General features: G+C 47.0%; 1 protein-coding gene across 3 annotated transcripts; it reads left to right on the top strand.

Annotated features, from left to right (window-relative positions):
* The first annotated feature begins 440 nt into the window (after positions 1–440).
* Positions 441–19,389, top strand: NCOA5 (nuclear receptor coactivator 5). Of its 3 annotated transcripts, XM_058036240.1 has the most exons (10): positions 441–511; positions 3,409–3,595; positions 4,088–4,195; positions 8,120–8,186; positions 11,592–11,951; positions 12,195–12,286; positions 12,406–12,532; positions 14,517–14,716; positions 16,670–16,993; positions 17,407–19,389. In XM_058036240.1, exons 2-10 carry the CDS (start codon positions 3,433–3,435, stop codon positions 18,060–18,062), a joined length of 2,097 nt encoding a protein of 698 aa, XP_057892223.1. In that variant the 5' UTR covers positions 441–511; positions 3,409–3,432; the 3' UTR covers positions 18,063–19,389. The 3 variants fall into 3 exon arrangements, with proteins under 3 accessions (XP_057892223.1, XP_057892225.1, XP_057892224.1); XM_058036241.1 differs by lacking the exons at positions 3,409–3,595; positions 4,088–4,195 and having other exon boundaries at positions 449–511; XM_058036242.1 differs by lacking the exons at positions 3,409–3,595; positions 4,088–4,195; positions 8,120–8,186 and having other exon boundaries at positions 448–511.
* Positions 19,390–19,476: the final 87 nt, after the last annotated feature.

Here is a 19,476-nt window from a genome sequence, read left to right as displayed (position 1 = left end):
GTCTGACTCCAATCTCGATCCCTGTCCCAGTCTGACCCCGATCCCGCTCCCTGTCCCTGTTCCAGTCTGATCCCGATCCCGGTCCCTGTCCTAGTCTGATCTCGATCTCGATCCCAATCCCGGTCCCTGTCCAATCCCAATCCCGATATCTGTCCCAGTCTGATCCCGATCCCCGTCCCAGTCCGATTCCGATTCCGCTTCCGCCGCCTCCCCCGCGCGAGGTCCGATAGCGCCACCCAGCGGCCGCCCCGCCTGGCCTCCTCGGCACTACAACTCCCGGCCTGCCTTGCGGCGCCGCACCGCGGGATACGCCGGGAGCCGGGGCAAGTGCCCTGTGCCTCGGCAGGCATGGCGGTACCCTGCCGCGCCGTAAAGTGCGCTACGTCGCCATAGCGACCGTCCTTCCCCCTCCTCCTCTTTGCGACGGCGCCGTGCGGTAGTGGCGGGTGGCGCCTTTGTCCTGGCGGCGGCGGCGGCCTGACGGGGCACCGGGTCCGGGCCGGGAGCGGCGGTGAGTCTGCGGGTCCGCGGCTGCGGTACTCGGAGCGCCTGAGCGACAGGCTTACGGCAGCGAGCCCCGCAGAGAGCCCGCTCCCTCCCGGCTCTCGGCTGAGGCCGGGCCGGGCGTGCCTCGCGGCCTGCAGGCGGGCCGCGCCTCCGCCTCGCGTCCGGGCAGCGCGGGATCGCCGGGATCCGATGGGGCTGCTCCGCACGCCCGGAGAACCGGTGCGCGGGTTGAGCGGTGCTGGCAGCGCCCAGGCCCGGACGGAGGGAGGGGAAGCACGGGAAGGAGCGGCGGCCGCCGGTGAAGCTCCCGGCCGGGGGTCCCTCCCCGCTGGCCCGGGAGCTGCGGCGGGCCCGCGCTGAGCGGGGCAGGGGCGGGGGCGGGGCGGCGGGAGGAGGGCGGGGGCGCTCCCCGGGTACCGTGAGGGCGGCGCCGCGTGTGCCCAGGTGCGGGGGGCCGGGACGGGCGGTGCCCCCGAGGGCCCTTTGGGGGGCGCGGGGCTGCTCCGAGGGGAGCTCCCGCTCCTCGGCACCTCTGCCTCCCGCGCCCGCTGTTTCTGCTTTGCCCCGAACTTCACGGGGACTCGTGTCGTGTTCCGCTTGTGGCAAATGAGTTGCAATACCCCGCTCCAGCAGTCTCGCTTCCTTGAAGCTGTAGCGCCATTAATAAACAACTCTGGTTTTAAATATAAGGTTTTTAGAGAGACGTGGCTTTAATTGATTTCCAGGATTTGTTGGCTCATCAGGTGCCGTGGGCTGTCCTGTGGTAGGACCCACAGTCACTGCGCGGGGAATTGGCACCTTTAAACTCTCCCGGGTGCCTTTCTGGCTGATTTGGTACAAAACTCAATGTGGGAATTAGGTGTTCACCTGATGTAGCGTGCCCAGAGGTGGGACAACATTCATTTATTCTGGTCTTATGATCACTAAATGGCCCTTAATTATGTAATCTGCTGCGTGGAAAATGATAAGAGGCAGTGAATTACCTTAAATGAGAGTTCTGATTTACTGATTGTTTTGAAGTGGGAAAATAGCTCTCTGTTTTTCTTAACGTGGAAGGTTCTTGCAGCCTCTTCCTCAGACACCCCCTGCTATCCCCAGCCCTAAAGAACACAAAAGGGAATTTCTTACAGCTTTTTATCGTGAAAGTGAGATCTGGCAGCAGCTACAGGCCTGTTTGACACCTGTTTGCTGTGCACTGCATCCTGCTCTGAATGGGAACTTGGGCTTGATGGTGCCTTCCATGTTTTATTGCCTCTTATTCATTTTGAGGGAATTTTGAAAGCTTCTCTGCCCTCAGCTGATGAGAACTTGAGCTGCAGTAGTGGAATAGAAGTCCAGTGCTTTTGTGTAAAAAAAAAAAAGGGATTTGGTACTTCTCATGGGGAAGATAAAATTCTGTGTATGTGTGTGGACAAACTTGAGGGGGATTGGGCAAATATGATAGAGGAGATTAATTTTGTTGGATTTTGGTTTGGGTGTTGAGTTTTCTTTTCCTCACCCCAGTTCTGGCAGCTAATTTTAAACAGTTGATTAGACAGGGAAGTGTTCTCTGCCCCCCATCTCTGTAGGGTTTCCTAAAAAGGGGCAGGAGTGACACAAAAGTTGATTGATCTTTAAAGGATAAATAAATAAATTTTATGTCTAAAATCTGGAGTATATGTATTTTTCATGCCAGTTAAGTGTTGCAAAAGTATTCATATAGAGTCATCAAATCTATTTTGACATTTGATTTATTTATTTAGAGATTACTTTTAAATTGCATTTACTCCAGGGTACTGTTAGGGAGGATCTTGCTTGTAGGCATTGCATGATTAAAAAGAGAAGTTTCTGCTAATACACTTAATTTCATCATCTTTGTTTTTCCAAGCTTCTTGCATGTTACAAACAGAAAATCCCATCCTGCGTTCCTGTAGGTGAATGTTTAGGAAGTAGAACAACTTTATTAAATAATTTTCAAACTTCTAAGTTCACCTTGAAAGTTTCGGTGTTATTAAATTCTTTGAGCTTTATCTAATGGTGAATTTTAAACCAGAAAGTCTGAGTGCTGGGGATGGTGTTTTTTGTTAGCCATGGCAGTGTTTGTTATGTTATTATTTTTTTGCTGGGGTGGTTTTTATGATTTGTTTGGGTGAGTTTGTGCCGTGAATGTTGCTGACTGCTCCAGCTGTGTGCAGGGGTGTGGGCTAAGGGAATGTGCTTTTTCTGCATGGGGGAGGTGAGGAAGGTGCAGCATTTACCTGGGGGTGGTAAATTCCCAGCTCTGGACCCGCCTGCTGTGGGAGCTGACATCTCCATGGGGACAAGGCTGTGCTGTCTAACAGAGGTGCAGACAGGGACCTGGGCTTTCTGCGATTGGAAAGCTGAGATTTCACATGCAGTGAAGTGACCCAGATGTGGTCACTTAGGAGTGTTTCAGCACTATTTCCTGATGCCTCATTCCAAGCCCTACTGGAATATTTGGGTGCTGTTATGCAATGTTGCAATGAGTGTTTCATTTCAGCTTATTAAAATATTGCATAAATTTCAATATTTCTTATCAGTGGATTGAAGAACTAGATGTGACAACAGTGGGCATGTTGAAAAGCTTAAAGTTAAGGAGTTTTAGTGGAAAATTAGTTTTATTTGTATCTCAGTTTGGAGTCAAACCATTAAAACCTATCTGCAAAATAATTAGGTTTGCTACCTTTCAGTATTTCAGAAAAGCTCAACCAGACTGCTGCAGTGAGTGTTTTTGCCTGACCTCTGTGTCCCTCATATTAAGATTTCTCTGGAGTGAAGTTTGCGTCAAGCAGACCCAGTTGGCTTCTAGTCTGCAAAGCTGTTAAGTTTAATCTTGTTCCAGTTTAATTTTAATGTCATGGATTGAAATTATATGCATGGCCATTTTTTTTTTTTGTGAAGAGTTGGATTTGGAACGAAAGCAAAATGGCTCGAGGACGCAAGAGCAATAGCATCAAACAGAGCGACTTCACTAACAGCACCAATCCTCAGGATTTAGAGAGAAGACTTTTTGTCGGCAATTTGCCCACAGACCACATGACTCGTGAAGAAATGGAAGAGATATTTTCAAAATATGGCAAAATCAGGGGTTAGTATATTATCTTATGCCTTTTTGTGGCAGGGATTTCAGGGAGAAATATTGCTTCATGCTTGTCAAATGCTATTTGGTGATGATGAGAGGAGTGACCAATGTTGTTCCTAAACAGTGACCTTTTAATGATAATTTTCTCTGCCTGCATTTGGTCTGGAAAAGCGATTCCCTCAGTACAGCTCAAACATAATGCAAATATATCAGCTATGCTTTAGCTTTTAGGGTCGCAGTGTGATGTCACAATACTCTTTCATAGCCTCTTAATCAAATCTTGGTCACTTCACGGGCTGTATTTTGGTCACTGCCTTGTCAGAAGGAACTTGATCAGAGTCTTTGAGCTCTGCACTTTGATCCTGGTGGGTTAGATTTTCCCAGGAAGCTTGCAGAGTGGTTTCTGGGTAGAGTGCAGCTGGTGGGGTTAGCGGTGTGTGTGTGGGTCCGCTCTGTGCGTGGTTGTAACCGGTCTTGCCCTGCTGTTAACTCTTGCAGCCCTCAGCATGTACCATGGCTATGGGTTCGTGCAGTATGACCGTCTAGAAGATGTCCAGGCCGCTCTGGACGGTGAGAAGGGTCGCCTTTATAAAGGGTATAGATTAGGTAAGGAACCTGCTCCTCACTCTCCTGACCCCAGCATGCGTTCCGGAGAAAGGGTGCTGTTGTTTTAAAGCCCTCCTCAAAGGTCACAGTGGGACACTTGTCTGGCCTTAGTCTCAATCAATTTAAACAGAATTTATTCGCCTCCTGAGTTCTTGCTGTGTGTTTCACCTTGCTGCCTGGGTCTTACCTGAATTTTTATGTGTTAGTGTTTGGAAAGCTCCGTTAGCCTTAAGAACAGAGAAGAAACTGTGCAGCAAGTGATCATTGAAACGTCCAGCACAGAGTTTAATAACATTTGTAAACCAAAACTGGGCTTCATCTTGACATGCTCGAAGGAATTGGTCACAGTGCTTAGCGGCTGGTTGGCTAAGTAAACTTAGCTGGAATTTTTGCACAAGTGGAGCCAGCCTTTAAGCAGTGCTATAAATACTGAGTGCTTTAAAAAGGATATTTTCATAAAGATGAGGATAATTCTGCTAAGTGTGCTGGGAGCAGACTTAAATGGACATGAATGGTTAGAAATCCACGAGTAATCTTTTAAATGCAAGGCAAAAATTACTTTCAAAGTAAGCCTATGACAATTTGAAGAAAAACAGTGTGACTTAAAAAAGAATGACAGGAGGAATAAATAGTAACCTGTGGGAAGGTGTATGTGCAGTAACAAATAGGAGCCTGAAGATGTAAATGAAGGCAAATAGACAAGAAGGGTTGAAGGATTCGAGAAGAAATTATGTCCAGCATTATCCAAGTGTAGAGACTTAAATAGGAACAACTTTGGCTGTTTTAGAAGCTAAGGGTAACTAACTGGCAATGATAAAATTTTTAACTGAGAAAACCAGTTAATGTTTCTGCTGTCCATTTTTGAAGAGGCAGGAGATTTGTTTAATGTAATTTCCATTTCAGTTGCAAAACCAAAAAGGTAAAACTGCAGCTACCAAATCTAGAGCTCTCAAAAGAATTAACGTCAGTGAGGCTCAGTGAACTACTGACCTGCCTAGTCTGTTACTGGTGTTTTTCCACAAGCCTTGGAAAACTAGGGAGTTTCCAGGGAGCTGCTAGAGTGTTGCAGGTGAGCCAGTAGGCAGGGAAAATGGAATGAGCCTGGCATCAGAGCCTGGGAGCAAAGGGATTCTTTCACCTGACACTGATGAGAAGGCAATTGATTAATGTCCATCAAAATAAATCCTGTCTTAGTTACTCTTAAGGTACTGCAAGCTCTAGGGCTGGAAGCAGCAGTGTTAATATACAGATTGCTGTAAGGTGTTTGACTTGATAAGAAAGGAGAACAGTTAAAAACAACCGAGTTAAATGGATTTCAAGTGGATCTAGAATGGAATAGTTGTAACATGATGGAATTTCTCAGTGCTTTGAGTGGTGGTCTAGAAAAACTGAGTCTGGCCATACAGGGCTTTTATAAGTGACTTGGAGAGAAAAACATGTTTTAAAATAAGGATGAAATAAAGAAGACTGAGTCGCTGATGGTGAAAGGACCTGGACTTCCTATCCTGGATGCAGACAAGCCTGAGCTTTAAGTGAAGCTCACAGGGAAGGTCTGCACCCAGCCAGAGTGCTTTGGTCGTCCTTGGCTGTGCAAAACACACGTGTGCAAGTAGGGAAGTTTTGGTACTTGTGGGATTTTGCTGCTGGAAGAGTGCTCAGTTTTGGTATGCCTGGTTCAAAAAGGATAATGCTGAATTGGAAAAGCCTTGAAAAAAAAAAAAACTGACAGAGGTTTAGAATTAAAGAACAAACCCAAGCAAAAATCTCAAGAGAAAGGAGTGATGTGATCTCTGTGTTACAGACAGACCTGGGATCAGGGAGTTTTAGTGTAGTCGGCATAAGTGTGACAGTGCCTTGAATGTGAATAAAGACTTGTCTCTAACAGCAGAGTAATTGGCTTCTGGAGTAATTTATTGGCTCTGTGGTGGTTTCTGTGCTCTGAAGACTTTTAAATTGGAATTGGATGTTTTGCTAAAAGATAAGCACTAGTTCAGTGCCATTGCTGCACTTGAGATAGATGGATTCCAGACACTCCTGTCACCTGTGTTTGTTCAGAAGGTTGCACTGTGTGATTACAGTGGCCCTGTCATCTCAAAATCCAACAGGACAGAAGACTTTTTATTTGGGCTTTTTTTTCCCGAAGTTTTGTCAGTGTTCAAATACTTAACTTGTAAATGCTGTTTGCATTAAATAAAATGTTACTAAATGTGTTTGTTTTGCACAAGAGAAAGGATCCCTGTCAAAGTTTTTTTTTTTTCTTCTGGTAAAATATTTTTGTGGAGATCTAAATATTTTTTTTTATTTGAAAGAAATGTATGGTACTGAGTGTAAAAATCATAATAGGTTTCTTCAATGGCATCTTAAAACAGAAAATAAAAATAATCTTAAACCAAAGAAAGCAGCTAGTGTCTTGCTTAAAGATAACACTTGACTTTAAGGGGCAAAATTATCAACTAAAAAATGAATGCAAGGAAAACAGTTACTTCAGTTATGCAGTGTGAGTATTAAATACAATCATTAATAACACAGTAAGGTAAAAAGTTTGGGGAGAGTTTAACTCCAGTGTAGCATAATACAAGTGTTTCCACAAATGCACAATAGTGTTTTCATATCTTTAGTAGTAAAACTACTTAGAGAATAAACGTCCTTCAGATGTAGTTTGTGACAGTAGACCCTGCAGCTGTGTTTGATCCTGGGGAGGTGCTTTGGGTTCCTGTGAGTGGTGTTATGCTGCAGTTGTAGTTAAGGTTCAGATTGCACTTGCTTCTCTGCCCCACCTGAGAGGCAACGTGCTGCTTCATTGACATCAAGAACAAAAATTAGACCTGATCCCTTAATTAATAACAGTTTTAATCTTGAAAATAATGAAGGGTAGTTTGGGATGTTACAGAAGATATTAAGACCAAGTCTGCCTAAAGACATCACGGCCTGTTTATATTCTCGTGCAAGAGCTTTGAAAGTGGTTCGTGCAAATAACTCGTCAGAAATGATAATTGTTGATAGATTCTGGGGGAGTAGATAGGGCCTAGATTTGGGTTCCTTTCCTTAAAAGGTTCTCAGTGAAATGTCCAAAGGCATGTTGCTGTTTGCTTTTGCCTTCCTCCAGTGCATTATTTCATCTCCAGTCAGCTGTCACTGGAGGCTTTGAGAACAGTGTGGGTACCTGCCAGTTCTGGGCAACTTCACTTTTGTGGGTTGAGGACAAGCTTCTGTTTCTTCAGCTCTCTTCCTTCTTTGTGTTTCCCTTCATGGTGTTTTTCACAGAGATGCTCAGAAGCCAACCAGTTTTCAAATTTCTGATCTGTTGCCTTAGTCTGCATCACATTAACAATGGTGTTTTGGATGCACCATGTTGACTTCATAAGGAGCCATGTTCCAGGCTCTGGATCCGTGTCTCAGTGGTGGGGGCTGTGCACGTTAACACTGCAGCAGTCTCTTGGAAGGCAGTTGCACGTCCCCTTTGAGAACCCTTGGCTTGTTTCCAGCAAGGGTATCAGCATGCTCCGTTGAACAGGACTGGCTGTGAACTTAAGACTGTGCTGGCCATCATTCCTTTCTCGGAGGTTTTCAGACTCTGCTTTTTCTCCTAGAGTCCATGAGTCGCTTTCTGCTCGCTCATAGACTGCAGAAGAAAGAGGTTCTCTTATGGAAGGAAGAGTCTGGATGTAGGCCTGAACATGCAGGGTTAAAACTTCACCCAAGCTGTCCACCCTATTTTGAAGTCAAAGAAATCCATGAAATTTGCATTATGTTGTACTATCTAAACTTAATAAAAAATTGTCAAAGTGACAATGTCTCTCTGCTGAATGGATTTCCTTGCACCATCTGGATGTTGTTGAGCTTAAGTTGCTTTCATTTGAATTGTGCTGATGATCTTTGTTTTGTTTCATAGCATTGAACAGATGGGTTGATTATTCTTTACAGATATTAATAAAGCAGTGGAAAGAAGAAATATGAATAAGGCTTCATCAAGGTCCAGTCCCACACGAAGGTAAAGTACCTGGAAGCAGTGAGTTATACTAGGAATTCAGGCCTTTGGGGCATGAGCCCAGCGGCCTGTGCTAAATGTCTGTGTCTCTTCCCTACTGCCACCTCCCCAGTCAAACAGTGATGCTCCAGCAGGAAAGTGTCTGCTCCACCTCTGAGAACCCTTTAGGCTTGGGCATCTTGGGAGGCACGAGGGAAACCTTGTGTCTGCTGCCAGTACTGCAGCCCAGCATTCAGTTTTGCAGCACAGGCTGTAAGAAACTTGAGTGGAAGAATACACTTGATGTTTGCTCCTGCCTCCAAGGATCAGAGAAGCCAAGACATACCTAGAGAATGCCAAGGGGCTGCAGCATTCCTATTGCAGAGGATCTTGGGATCTTGCCTCTTCTGATGTTGAAAGCTTCCAATGCTGCCGTGAGACTGGAAAAGAGCGCTTGAGCTAAACACAAGACAGAACAAATATCTCTTGCGCGGTCGTGTCTGCCCATGTGGTTGTGTTATCAGAGCCTGGAGCCAGCCCCCCCTGCAGTCACCATTGTACTCTCCAGCTTCTCTTGGCAGCCCACCCTGCAGTGGGCACAGCACGTTCACCTCTTCCACCTCCTCTGAGTAGGCAGCCACAGGCAAGGGGAAAAGATATGGATTGGCCTGTCACAGGAAGACAGCTTCAGTTTCCTTTCCACAGCATCACTAGGAATCACACAAAGGCACATTGCAGAGTTGTTTGGTACAGGGTACCCACCCTGTGTGCCTCTGCTGTAAAGCTTTCCATGAAAAAGCACGGTGCTTGTTCAACTTGAAGGTAATCGAGGTGCCACATCTAGTGTGCTTTACTAGCTTGAACTGTTACATTACCAACAATGAGGGAAAAGTGCAACTAGCAAGACATCTACACCCAAAAAAAAAAAAAGCAGAGAATGAGTAGCCGCAATTCTTGGCTCTATCTAGGATTTTTATGCACTGCACTTAACCCTACACAGGGCCAGATGTGCTTGCAGAGACCAGCATGTGCACATCAGGCCCAAGAAGTGCTGGGATTCCTGTGGCAGATGCAGCAAGTCTTGGGCCTGGGGTGTGCTCGGTGCTGGTGGGAGGACCCTGGGGTATGTGAGCAGCAGGCACTGATGGCACATCCTTGGCCTCGGTGCCACCAATGCTGCAGCACTGCAGGGGAAAGGGGCAGGTGCCTGTACCATGAGCATTGATCCTTGGACTGCACTGCAGAGGGACAAGCACAAGCACTGATGCCATGGCCGTTGCAAACTATGTCATCCTGCATGTGTGCAAGAGCAGGTGCCTGTGCTGCAGTACTAAGGAGCACTGGACGTGACTGGAGAGCAGCCAGAGCTTTTGGTGCCACTGTGACGTGCACTGGATTTCAGCTGGCACTGCATACACCATGGCCATCACATGTGGTTAGCTCCAGGTCCTAAGAGCACTGTGGGCATGCACAGGTGGCACTGGGGTCACAGTCACAAGTTCTGGGCATGGCTGTGATCAGTGAACTCTGAACCACACTGTGGCCTGGGAGCAGCAGCTCTCACTGCCAGTGCTGCAGAGCCCCACGCTGCACCACACAGCGGTGCTGGGCCAGCAGGGCCAAGTCCCAAACAGATGCAGGCAGTGGTGCTGATGCTGCAGGAGCCAGACCATGGTGACTGAGGTGTGGAAGCTGTGCCTTGGTGCTGCTGTCTCCCTCGAGCAGGGCAGCCATGCGGGCACAAGAGCTGAGGGTACCTGTGCCACATCTCTACTTCTGTCGCAGCTGTGCGTTGTTCATTCCGAATCTATTTGTCTCTGCAGATAATAAATGTGGCCTGTTCTGGTCACCCTCACTCCAGCTGGAATAAATGTCATATGCCAAACAATTCCCCTGCATCTGGTTGTTTTGCTAAATGGTCTCACAGCTATGGAAAGATCAGTTATACTCAGTATCCATTAAAGCAGGTCAGAAGTTTCCCCTGAGCTTCCACCATCATTCATTGTAGGTTTTGTGGGAAGGGGGCTATGATGTGTCTCTCACAGGATGTGGTTTCAGTGTAGATCACAAACAAAAAGTGGATTTATCTGTCCAAGAAGCTGAAGGAGTTTACACCTGGCTGTCTGCAAATTCATTATGTCACTTAGAGGAGGAGGCTATGTGTTCTCTTGGTGGCATCTCTGATTTTCCCAAAATCTGCTTTGTATCTGACATGCAAACAGAGAATGCCAGCACTCTTATGTGTTCCCAGCACAGCTGGGTGTCTGACACCAAAATCCATGCACAGTCTGCTCTTCCATCTCATTCCTGTCACTCTGCCTGACACCAAGCTTGGCTCATCTGACTCGTTCTCTCCAGGTGATCTCTATGTGACTGCACTGCAGTGAATGCAGACGTAGGTTCTGCTTATCTTTCATAAACTAGATTAGGCTGTTTGAGGACTGTAAAAGTCATGTCAAGTATGGGAAATAAAAAGATTCAAAAGCTGGGGTTTTTTTCCAATGGTTGTTACTATTTTGGGGAAAAAGCAGTCTGAACACATCAAGCTCCGTAGTTTCTCTGCAAGATTTTTTTTAATGCTTTGATTTGACTACAGTGAAGTTATAGCCTTCTCTGGAAATCAGAATACAACCTGGAAAAATCCTACTGCTTTGGGAAAAGATGAAGACTGGAACATTATTCTTCCTTGCCTCTGAAGACTGCAATATAAAGTCTGAATGAGATGGATCATTCAGATCCAACAGAGAAGCTGTTTGTTGCCACTGAGGATACAGTGCTGGTTGGGTTTAGTACCCTCTTAACCAGGGCATTATAAACATAAGGCTGGCCTTCTACAGAAACTATCCCTCAAATCCAGGAGAAGGCCATAGCTGTCTTTGCTTTCTGTCAGCAGCACAAACCCAACTGCAACATGGAACCTGCAATGTCTTTCCTCACAAGCTGCTCCTTTTTAAATCATGTGCCAATAACGTTACTTCAAGTGTTCTGCTGTCATCGATGAGCAAATTTAATGGATCCCTTCAACGCTCCTGGCTATTGCATATATGTGGGTGTTAGCCTGCATCACCTTAAATTCTCAAAGAATTTGCCAAACGTGGATGATAGATCATCTATGGCTGATGTTGGAGGTCAGAGGCCTTAAAATGGTGGTTTCTGAAGTGCCTGTTCACTTCATCCACAGGTGCTCTACACTTAGTGCTCCATTAAGGAGCTTTCTGGGTCTTGTTTGGCCATGCTGAATATTAAAATTAAGAGCCTTCTCCAGACTGCTTCAAAAATATGACTTTTGGTCAATGTTTGTTGTTGTGGGGTGAGAGGGAGGATTCAGCTGCTGTGAAAGGTGACTTTGGCACCTCAGGTAAGAGATGTAAGGGTAGCTGTTCTCCTGTTGTTAGCAGGCTAATGGAATTTCCCTGGTGTTTTCCTCAGAGAGCAATATGCCTACGGGGATGGCCGAGATGCCAGGCGTGACCGCTCCCCTCTGCGGGGGAGCCCACGGAGAGACCCCAGGGATGGCAGGGATGGCAGGAACGGACGAGATGCGAGAGACGCCCGAGACATGCGAGGCAGAGACATGCGTGATGCCAGGGACCACAGGGACCCACGGGACCTGCGAGACCCACGGGACTTGAGGGATCCAAGGGACTTGAGGGACCCACGTGATGTTAGAGATCTTCGTGACCCACGGGAGCCGCTGTATGATCGATACAGGGATCCACGGGATATGAGAAATGCACGAGATATGAGGGATCCACGGGATATGAGAGACCCGAGGGACCCTCTGTACAGGTAAACTCTCCACGACCCTATTTGCCAGAGTAATATTTTAATGGCATTTCTGACACAATTGTTTGAGTGGTGGCAGGAAATCACCCTTGGCTGGGGACAGTTGGGTGCTGCTCTGTGTCTTGTCAGGAGCAGATGAGTACCTCAGAAATTAAACCTAGGGGAGGTCTGGGTGTGAAGCTTTGCCCAAAGTCACTGGCCTGAGGTAGTGCTGCAGGAAACCATTGCTGCTTCTGAATGTTGCAGACGAGACGAATCTTACGACCGTTACCTGCGCCTTGACGACTACTACCGGCGCAAGGACGACTCCTACTACGACCGCTACAAGGAGCCAGAGGGTGAGTACCTGCACCACTTCAAAGGGAGGGTGCCATGGTGCCACAGTGCCATGGTTGTGGTGCTCTGTGCCCCTCTGAGCGGGTCTGAAGGGTGGCACTCGTTCTGTGGCTCGTTTCAGACCGCCTGAAGCGCGAGGAGCGGCGCCGGGAGGAGCTGTACCGTCAGTACTATGAGGAAATCAAGAGGCGGTTTGATGCGGAGAGACCCGTGGATTGTTCCGTGATAGTGGTGAATAAACAGACAAAGTAAGAAAATAGTTATAATCAGTTTTATCATTGCATGGTAGAAGAGAATGGATTTAAACTTAGTCCTGCCCTGAGGCTGTTTATCTTACTGGCTGCTCTTGAGGAGCGTGGGTTTAGAGCCGCCGGGAAGCTACAGCTCCCGTTTTTCTTCTGGGAATATATGTTGATGAGATGAGGAAATGTATCTTGTGCTTTGCTTGTATTTCTCCCTTGTAATCTATTGCTATACCTTCTCCTGATACTTTTATACCTACTCTCCATAGAAGCCTACCATTTCAACAGGTTGTAGGGGCCTGTACTTGCTTTCATGGGTAGCATGATATGGAACTTAGGAATATGTGCCAACCAGTGACAGTACAGAGCAGGGGTCAGGGTGGATTGGGGGTGTTAGTTCAGAGCTCCTGCTGGATTGGTTCCTAGGGCAGATACCAGTCATTGCCATTAGTCCAATGTGCAAGAAATACAAAATCACTGCTGAAGGCAGTCAGGGACAGTATCAAAAGCCAGGTGTAAGTAGTAGCCAGGGTGATCTCCTATGGCTGGCTGAGCACTGACTGAGTTCACACGGTAGGCACTCTCTTGGAAACAGGAGGTACACCTGGCACAGTAGTAGAGGGTTTTAACAATGTCACCAGTCTGATATCTGTATCTTTACAGTTAAATATATTAAAGAATAGTAAATATGTAAATAAATCACAGATCTGACTTGTACTCTGAGGAAAATGTTTGTTGGGGGAAAGTTAAAGCTCTGTCTCCTTTACCCTTCAGAGAAAAGATCAAGAGTTGCTTTTCTTTAACTTTGCTGTACATGTGGGGCAGAAAGAGACAGCTGGAGCTTGCCTCATCTGCTGGTAGAAAATGGAGCAGGAAATGGAAACAGGAGAAGCTGTGAAACTAGAAATAAACTTCTGGTGGAGTTGATTACCTATTGGAACAAATCTTGAGAGGAAATTTTAGATTCTTTATTCCCTGGTGGCTAAAATTCTTTGGAAGATATTCTAATAGACCACAAGTTATTCTACTTGACCCAAGAATATTTTTTTTTTTGTGCCAAAGGATCAGCTTAGTATCCCAAGAATCATTTTGGTCTGTAACAGCTACAAACCTTAAGAGCTGGAGCCTGTTTATAAATCTTGTACTGAAGCACTGATGTCACCTGCTATGGACCTGTTGAAAGGTGACTCCTGAATACCTTAGATACAATCGTGTGACTTCAGAGCTCTTAAAAAGATGGTTGAAGGAGAGACTGTTTTAATCACCATTACAGACTTCACCTCCAAAGACAATAAAATTACCCTCTTTCTTGAGGTGTAGGTGCACACAGACTGAATTTGTCAGACTTTTGTGCAGTCAGTATTGCAGGTTTGGTTCTAAGTATAGTAATCTTAAAAATAAAACCCTTGGCAATTCAAGCTCAACCTTGTCAGCTGTGTTTTGTGCTTGGATGGGGAAGTCTATAGGACAGGGTATACAGGAGCAGTGGATCCAGAGATGCTGTTTTGGCAGTGGGCTAGAGCAGAAAGCAGCTAGTAGAAAAGAGCAGGCCAGTAAGGAATGAGGCACGTGTGAACAGTTGAGGTACTGAACAGAGCAGCAGTAAATGAGTTCTGTACCTTGGCTCCTCTGCTGTGTACCCCTTGGACCTCTGCTGGCGGAAATTCCTTCCCCTAATGAATTCAGTTGAAACACATTTATGTGTAAACAAATTTGTAATAGTGGAAATCCCTTTGCAAACACTCTGTTTCTCAGCTCAGCTAAGGCTTGATTTGTAATTTATTTTGGTTGAACTGAAATGACTGATTCAGATCAGAATAAGGGCTTTTATATTGCCATAATGGGATTGCTTTAGTACTGTCCTGGTAAACGTCATGAAGCTGGGCAAGTAATCAGAAAAGCGAATCTGGGATGGTGGAGAGGGTGCAGTGCCAAGGTTTCTGTTGTGTGTGTGACTGATTTGTTAAACTGCTGCTTTGCTTTGTGGCAGGGAGTATGCAGAGTCCGTGGGGCGCAAGGTGCGGGACCTGGGCATGGTGGTGGACCTGATCTTCCTCAACACAGAGATGTCACTGACCCAAGCCCTGGATGATGTGAGCAGGGGAGGGTCTCCTTTCGCCATTGTCATCACCCAGCAGCATCAAGTTCACCGTTCTTGCACTGTTAACATCATGTTTGGCACCCCACAAGGTACTAAGGTCTCAGTAGGCTGGGAATTGTGTGGTCACTCTGAACTTTTCTTTCAGGCAGAACCACACAGAACAAAGTTCATCTTTGCTGTCACATAAGGAGTTATAAATTACTTGGCACCATGTCATAAGTGTGAATGACATTATTTAAAAGCTTCTGTAATACTCTGCTTGCCCCTTATCAAAAGGAATGTCTAATTCCTGCCAAGAGGGAATCTCATCTGTGTTCTTGGCTCCTAACACTGCCAGCCTTTGCAGTGTTAGGGCAAGTCATGGACCCCAGAGCTGCACTGCTCTGGGACATCTCTGAGTAATGCTAGCCCAACCTCACTCTACCACTTGTTGTTCTCAGCAAGAGCGTGTTGGGAATGTGCCAAATTAAAGGACAGATTTTAAAATCAAATGTGATTTAATAAGGATTTGGTAATGGTAGAGATTTGATAATGAAACTGGAAAGAGTTATGAAAAGATAAAACTACAAAGTGTTATGAAAAGATAGATCTACAAAATGTTTGGGTATACAGGCTCCACCTTCTTAGCACCTTTACACTTGTCACATCACTTTCCATCACAAGGTGTGACTTGGTTGTTGCATGAGGGTGGGTGTAAGTACTAAAAATGCCTCGTCAAAATATGACTGGGGAAAGGAGCTGTTGCTCTGATCATAGCAACATGTAATGTTCATGTAATCTAACAACACAGGTGACTGGTTTGACCACTGAGCTTTCAAAGGTTATTTCTCCCTTACTGTGTTCCCAAGTAGTGTTCTGTGAGTTCATGTGGGGGAGGAAACCTCTGAGTGCACAGTCAGTTCTTGGTGTGTGCTCACTGGCTGGAGAAGCCCAGTTTCTTTTAACATCAGATGCAGATGTGATAGGAGAGCTCCCTCATTTCCTGCAGACACACAGCTCACACACACTGTCACGGAGCTTCCCACTACCCTTGGTTTTAATTCTCAACTTCTTTGGTTTAACACCTGTTAAACCTTTGGCAGGAGGCCAAAGCTTCTTTTCTTCTCTGGATCTGCTGGTTTATCAGATGTGATGGGAACCCCAGTCATTAGCTCATCCACAGCTCATTCCAGAGATTAGATATGGTCACTTCAACTGCTCCTGGCCACCTTTGCATGCATGTTTGTTTCAGGGAGCTCTTTCACAGTTTGTGCAAAGCCTAATGTTCAAATAAACCCAAGTTTCTGTTAGGAGAAAAAGGCTTGCAGGATTTGATGTTCTGCAGGTGTTAAAAGGACCCTGCCCAGAATTTTGGGCACTTTTGGGAGGGTAAAGGCTCTTTTGATCTCCCGATTTAAATCTGTGTTCAGGTGACTGTTTATGTGTGTGCTTTGGGAGTTGGAAATAATGACCTCAAAATCCACCAATGAAATTGCCTATTACTCATTTTATTACAGAAGAATTTGATTGCTGCTTGTTGCCTCAAGAGTGGTGAATGTGAGGAGCCATGTAACACTGAGCCAGTGCTGCTCCCTCCCCAGCTGCATGTGCACATGAGATGTTAAGGCACTGGCAGCACAGAAACAAACATATTCCCATGGCTGTCCTCCTCTGGGAAGCACACAGCCTTCAGAGGGCAAGCTTTGGATCTGTCCTAGGGTTTAGCAGTGAAATGACTGGAACCATCTCATCTTGGAGAACTGAGGATTTATGTGAGAGGTAGAGGGAGCTGCTTTCCTTTTAACTGGTGAGAGATAAGAAAGACATTTCTGGGCTGTGCCCTCAGCTGTGGAAGGAAAGGCTGGCCTTGCTGGCTGATAGCCATGGGCCTTCTGTTGGCTTTGAAAATATAATTGTTCCTGTGTGCCTGGGAAGTTCCCAAGTCTGCACTCACACTCCCTGAGTGGTGCCTGCTGCTGACTGGGCTGTGCTGGCAGACAGGAGGAACAGCACCTCCATTGGGGTCACTTTGGGTCACTCAGAGCCTTTCTCCCTTTGTGCAGAGCACCGCAACATGCCCCAGGCTGATGCCATGGTGCTGGTGGCAAGGAATTACGAGCGCTACAAGACGGAGTCCCGGGAGAAGGAGCGGGAGGAGATCGCCCGGCAGGCTGCCAAGATGGCAGATGAAGCCATTCTGCAGGAGAGGGAGCGCCCACCCCCCATGGAGGAGGGTGTCAGAGGAGGTCACTCTCCCAGGATCCAGACTCTCCTGAACCTGCTGGCAGACAATCGCTATGTGACTGCTGAGGAGATAGATAAAGTCATTGATTACCTGAGAGACCGGAAGGAACGCTTGCTGCGGGGCAGCACTGAACCTCTGCAGGGTAAGTCCCACAGCTCCAGACAGACTTTACTGGGTGATTTGTGGTCCTCAGGGCTGGGACAGGAAAAGAGTCCTGGGACTGCAGAGGAATTTGGGAGCATAATGTCCTCATGTAGTACCTGATTTTATTGAGATGAATGTGTTGTTGCGTGCCATGAGACAATTCAGAGTATTCATGTGGAAGATCTTTTATGCTGGATTCTCTTAAGGCAACAGCAGGACTGCCATAACTGGTTGAGCTGCTACGCTCAGTTCTCTAGAGTGGTTTGGGTTCCCAGAGCTGTGCAGCTGTGATCTGAGGGTGGATGTTCACTGATGCCATGTCTTTGGTAGCTGTTTCACTAGTTTTCTTTAGGTGTCGTGTCCCTTCAAGGGCATTTGCAGAGCTTTAACCACCTTTCCTTTCTTTCCCAGCACCCATGTCAAGACAACCTTTGGGGCCACCTTCAGGATCATCACTGGGTAGTCAGTCCAACCTTCCAAGTTCTCAGGCTCATCAGAGTTCACAGCCTCTGGTCTCTACTCCTTCTGTTCCAGTGTCCTCTTCTACTCCTCAGCAGGAGCTTCAAGCAAAAATCCTCAGTCTCTTCAACAGCGGGGCGGCGGCGGCGGCAGCTGCTGTGGCCAACAGCGGCCCTGCGGCCTCCGCGGGCTCTTCGGCCAGCACTCCCAACCAGAACTTTGCTAACCTGCCGGGCGGGCAGCCCCGGCCAGCACAGATGAATGCTGGAAATTTAAACCAGGCTCAGCAGAGATTGCAGACTCCAAACACGCAGATTCCTGCTCTCCCGGGCCCTTCGAGAAACGCAGGTCCGAGGCCCGGAGCTCCTCCACAACCACAGCCGCTCTATGGTCAGCACCAAACGCGCCTCCCTGCGCCTGGCAGTGTGCCCGCCCAAAGGCCGGTGTCTTCTGGTATCAACTTTGACAACCCCAGTGTACAGAAAGCCTTGGACACCCTTATCCAGAGTGGTCCTGCACTCTCCCACCTTGTGAGCCAAACCGTGGCCCAGGGGCGAGCGGGGTCCTCAGCCCAGCAACCGATGGGTGCCTACCAGCGACACTATTAGAGCTGAGCTGTTGGACCCATTCCCCTTCCCTTTGCCATTCCATACTTATGGCTGTTAAAGAATTCTCCCATCCTTGCCCGGGGACAGATGCCCTGGGACATGCATGTCCTCTCCACTCTGGCGAGAGCATACCCCCTGCAGCATTGCTGCCAACGGTTGCTGGCGCTGCCCTCCCTCTCCTTGGTCTGGTTAGCAATGTTTGGAGCAGAATGCTCAGTTTTCTCCAAGGCACAAGTGCTGAACTGTGTTGGATCATTGGTTGTCTTGTCCTATCCCAGAAGCTGACGCAGCTTCAGTCCTGCTGCATTTTCCTTACTCCCAGCACCTGGTGCACCTTCCCATGGAGGTGCAGTCTGGGCTCACTGATTGGTCTCAGTGTAGTTTTGGATCATCAGTTTTGATGACTTAGGGGACTGAACAGAGCAGCAAACTGACGGGCCTTGGACACCCACCAGTGTGGAATGGGCACTATTTTTCTTTGGATTTCTTTTTTTTTCTTTTTTTTTTTTTTTTCCTTTTAATAGCATATAAGCCATTTGGAAAGTCCAGTGATAGTGCTGGCAGCCAAAATCATGAAGCACATGCCTGATCACTGCTCAGTAACCAGGACTGTGCAGTCTGTCTGCAGCTGCCTGCCCTATCCAGGCAGAGGCCGGTGTTCCTGACCACTCAGAGACTGACAGCTGTGGGCTGAGCACACATTTGCAACACAAGAACTTCCAGCCAAGGCAGAGATTTCAAACGGTCTGTCAATTTTCCTACCATGAGTAATCAGTGTTAAGATCAACCTGGTAAATTTGGTGTGTGTAAATTTCCTTTTCTTACAGTCTTTGGCACCGTCGTTAGTGTAGCTTAGCTGCAGCCACACTGATGTGCTGCTGGCTCTCCCTGGGAATACCTGTCACCAGGTATTGGGGGCAGTGCTGCTCTGTCAGACCTCTTGCTGTTGATGGATGTTTGATCCATCTGAGGAGGAGAGGTTAATACCATAATTTTAAAGATGTTAATACCATAATTTTAAATGTTTTCTCAACACTTTGGTAGCTGCAGTGGACGCTGGAGTGGTATCAGGCAGTGATTCCTCACCGTGTTTTTACTGGGAACATACTTTGATACCAGAACACAAAACATCACTTAGCTGTGTGGTCCTTCCTGTCATGGCCTTCTTGGAGTCTGTGGGCTTCCTGCAGGGAACTGTGAGATACTAAGAAAGCAGTGGGTTGAAGCAGAGGATTTTCTTTGTCCCAGGTGGTTTGTGTTGTAGCATTTCTTTTATCTCTGTGCTGTTAACAAGAGGACATTACTTTCTAATAAAAGTCAGAAAAGTTTCTTGTTGCATTTTTTGACACTTGAGTACTCTCAGAATACATCCTTTCACTGTGTTTGCTGTTACTCTCCTCTCCTGGAGAAGCTG

Source organism: Melospiza georgiana, chromosome 17 (assembly GCF_028018845.1).
Source record: "Melospiza georgiana isolate bMelGeo1 chromosome 17, bMelGeo1.pri, whole genome shotgun sequence".
Taxonomy (NCBI): domain Eukaryota; kingdom Metazoa; phylum Chordata; class Aves; order Passeriformes; family Passerellidae; genus Melospiza; species Melospiza georgiana.
This window is presented reverse-complemented; position numbering and strand designations above follow the sequence as displayed.

Coding starts and splice junctions, on each gene's coding strand:
- NCOA5 (XM_058036240.1), top strand. CDS start 3,433: ATGGCTCGAGGACGCAAGAGCAATAGCATCAAACAGAGCGACTTCACT. Junction 11,952..12,194: donor CCGAGGGACCCTCTGTACAG/GTAAACTCTCCA, acceptor TGAATGTTGCAG/ACGAGACGAATCTTACGACC. Junction 12,287..12,405: donor CCGCTACAAGGAGCCAGAGG/GTGAGTACCTGC, acceptor GGCTCGTTTCAG/ACCGCCTGAAGCGCGAGGAG.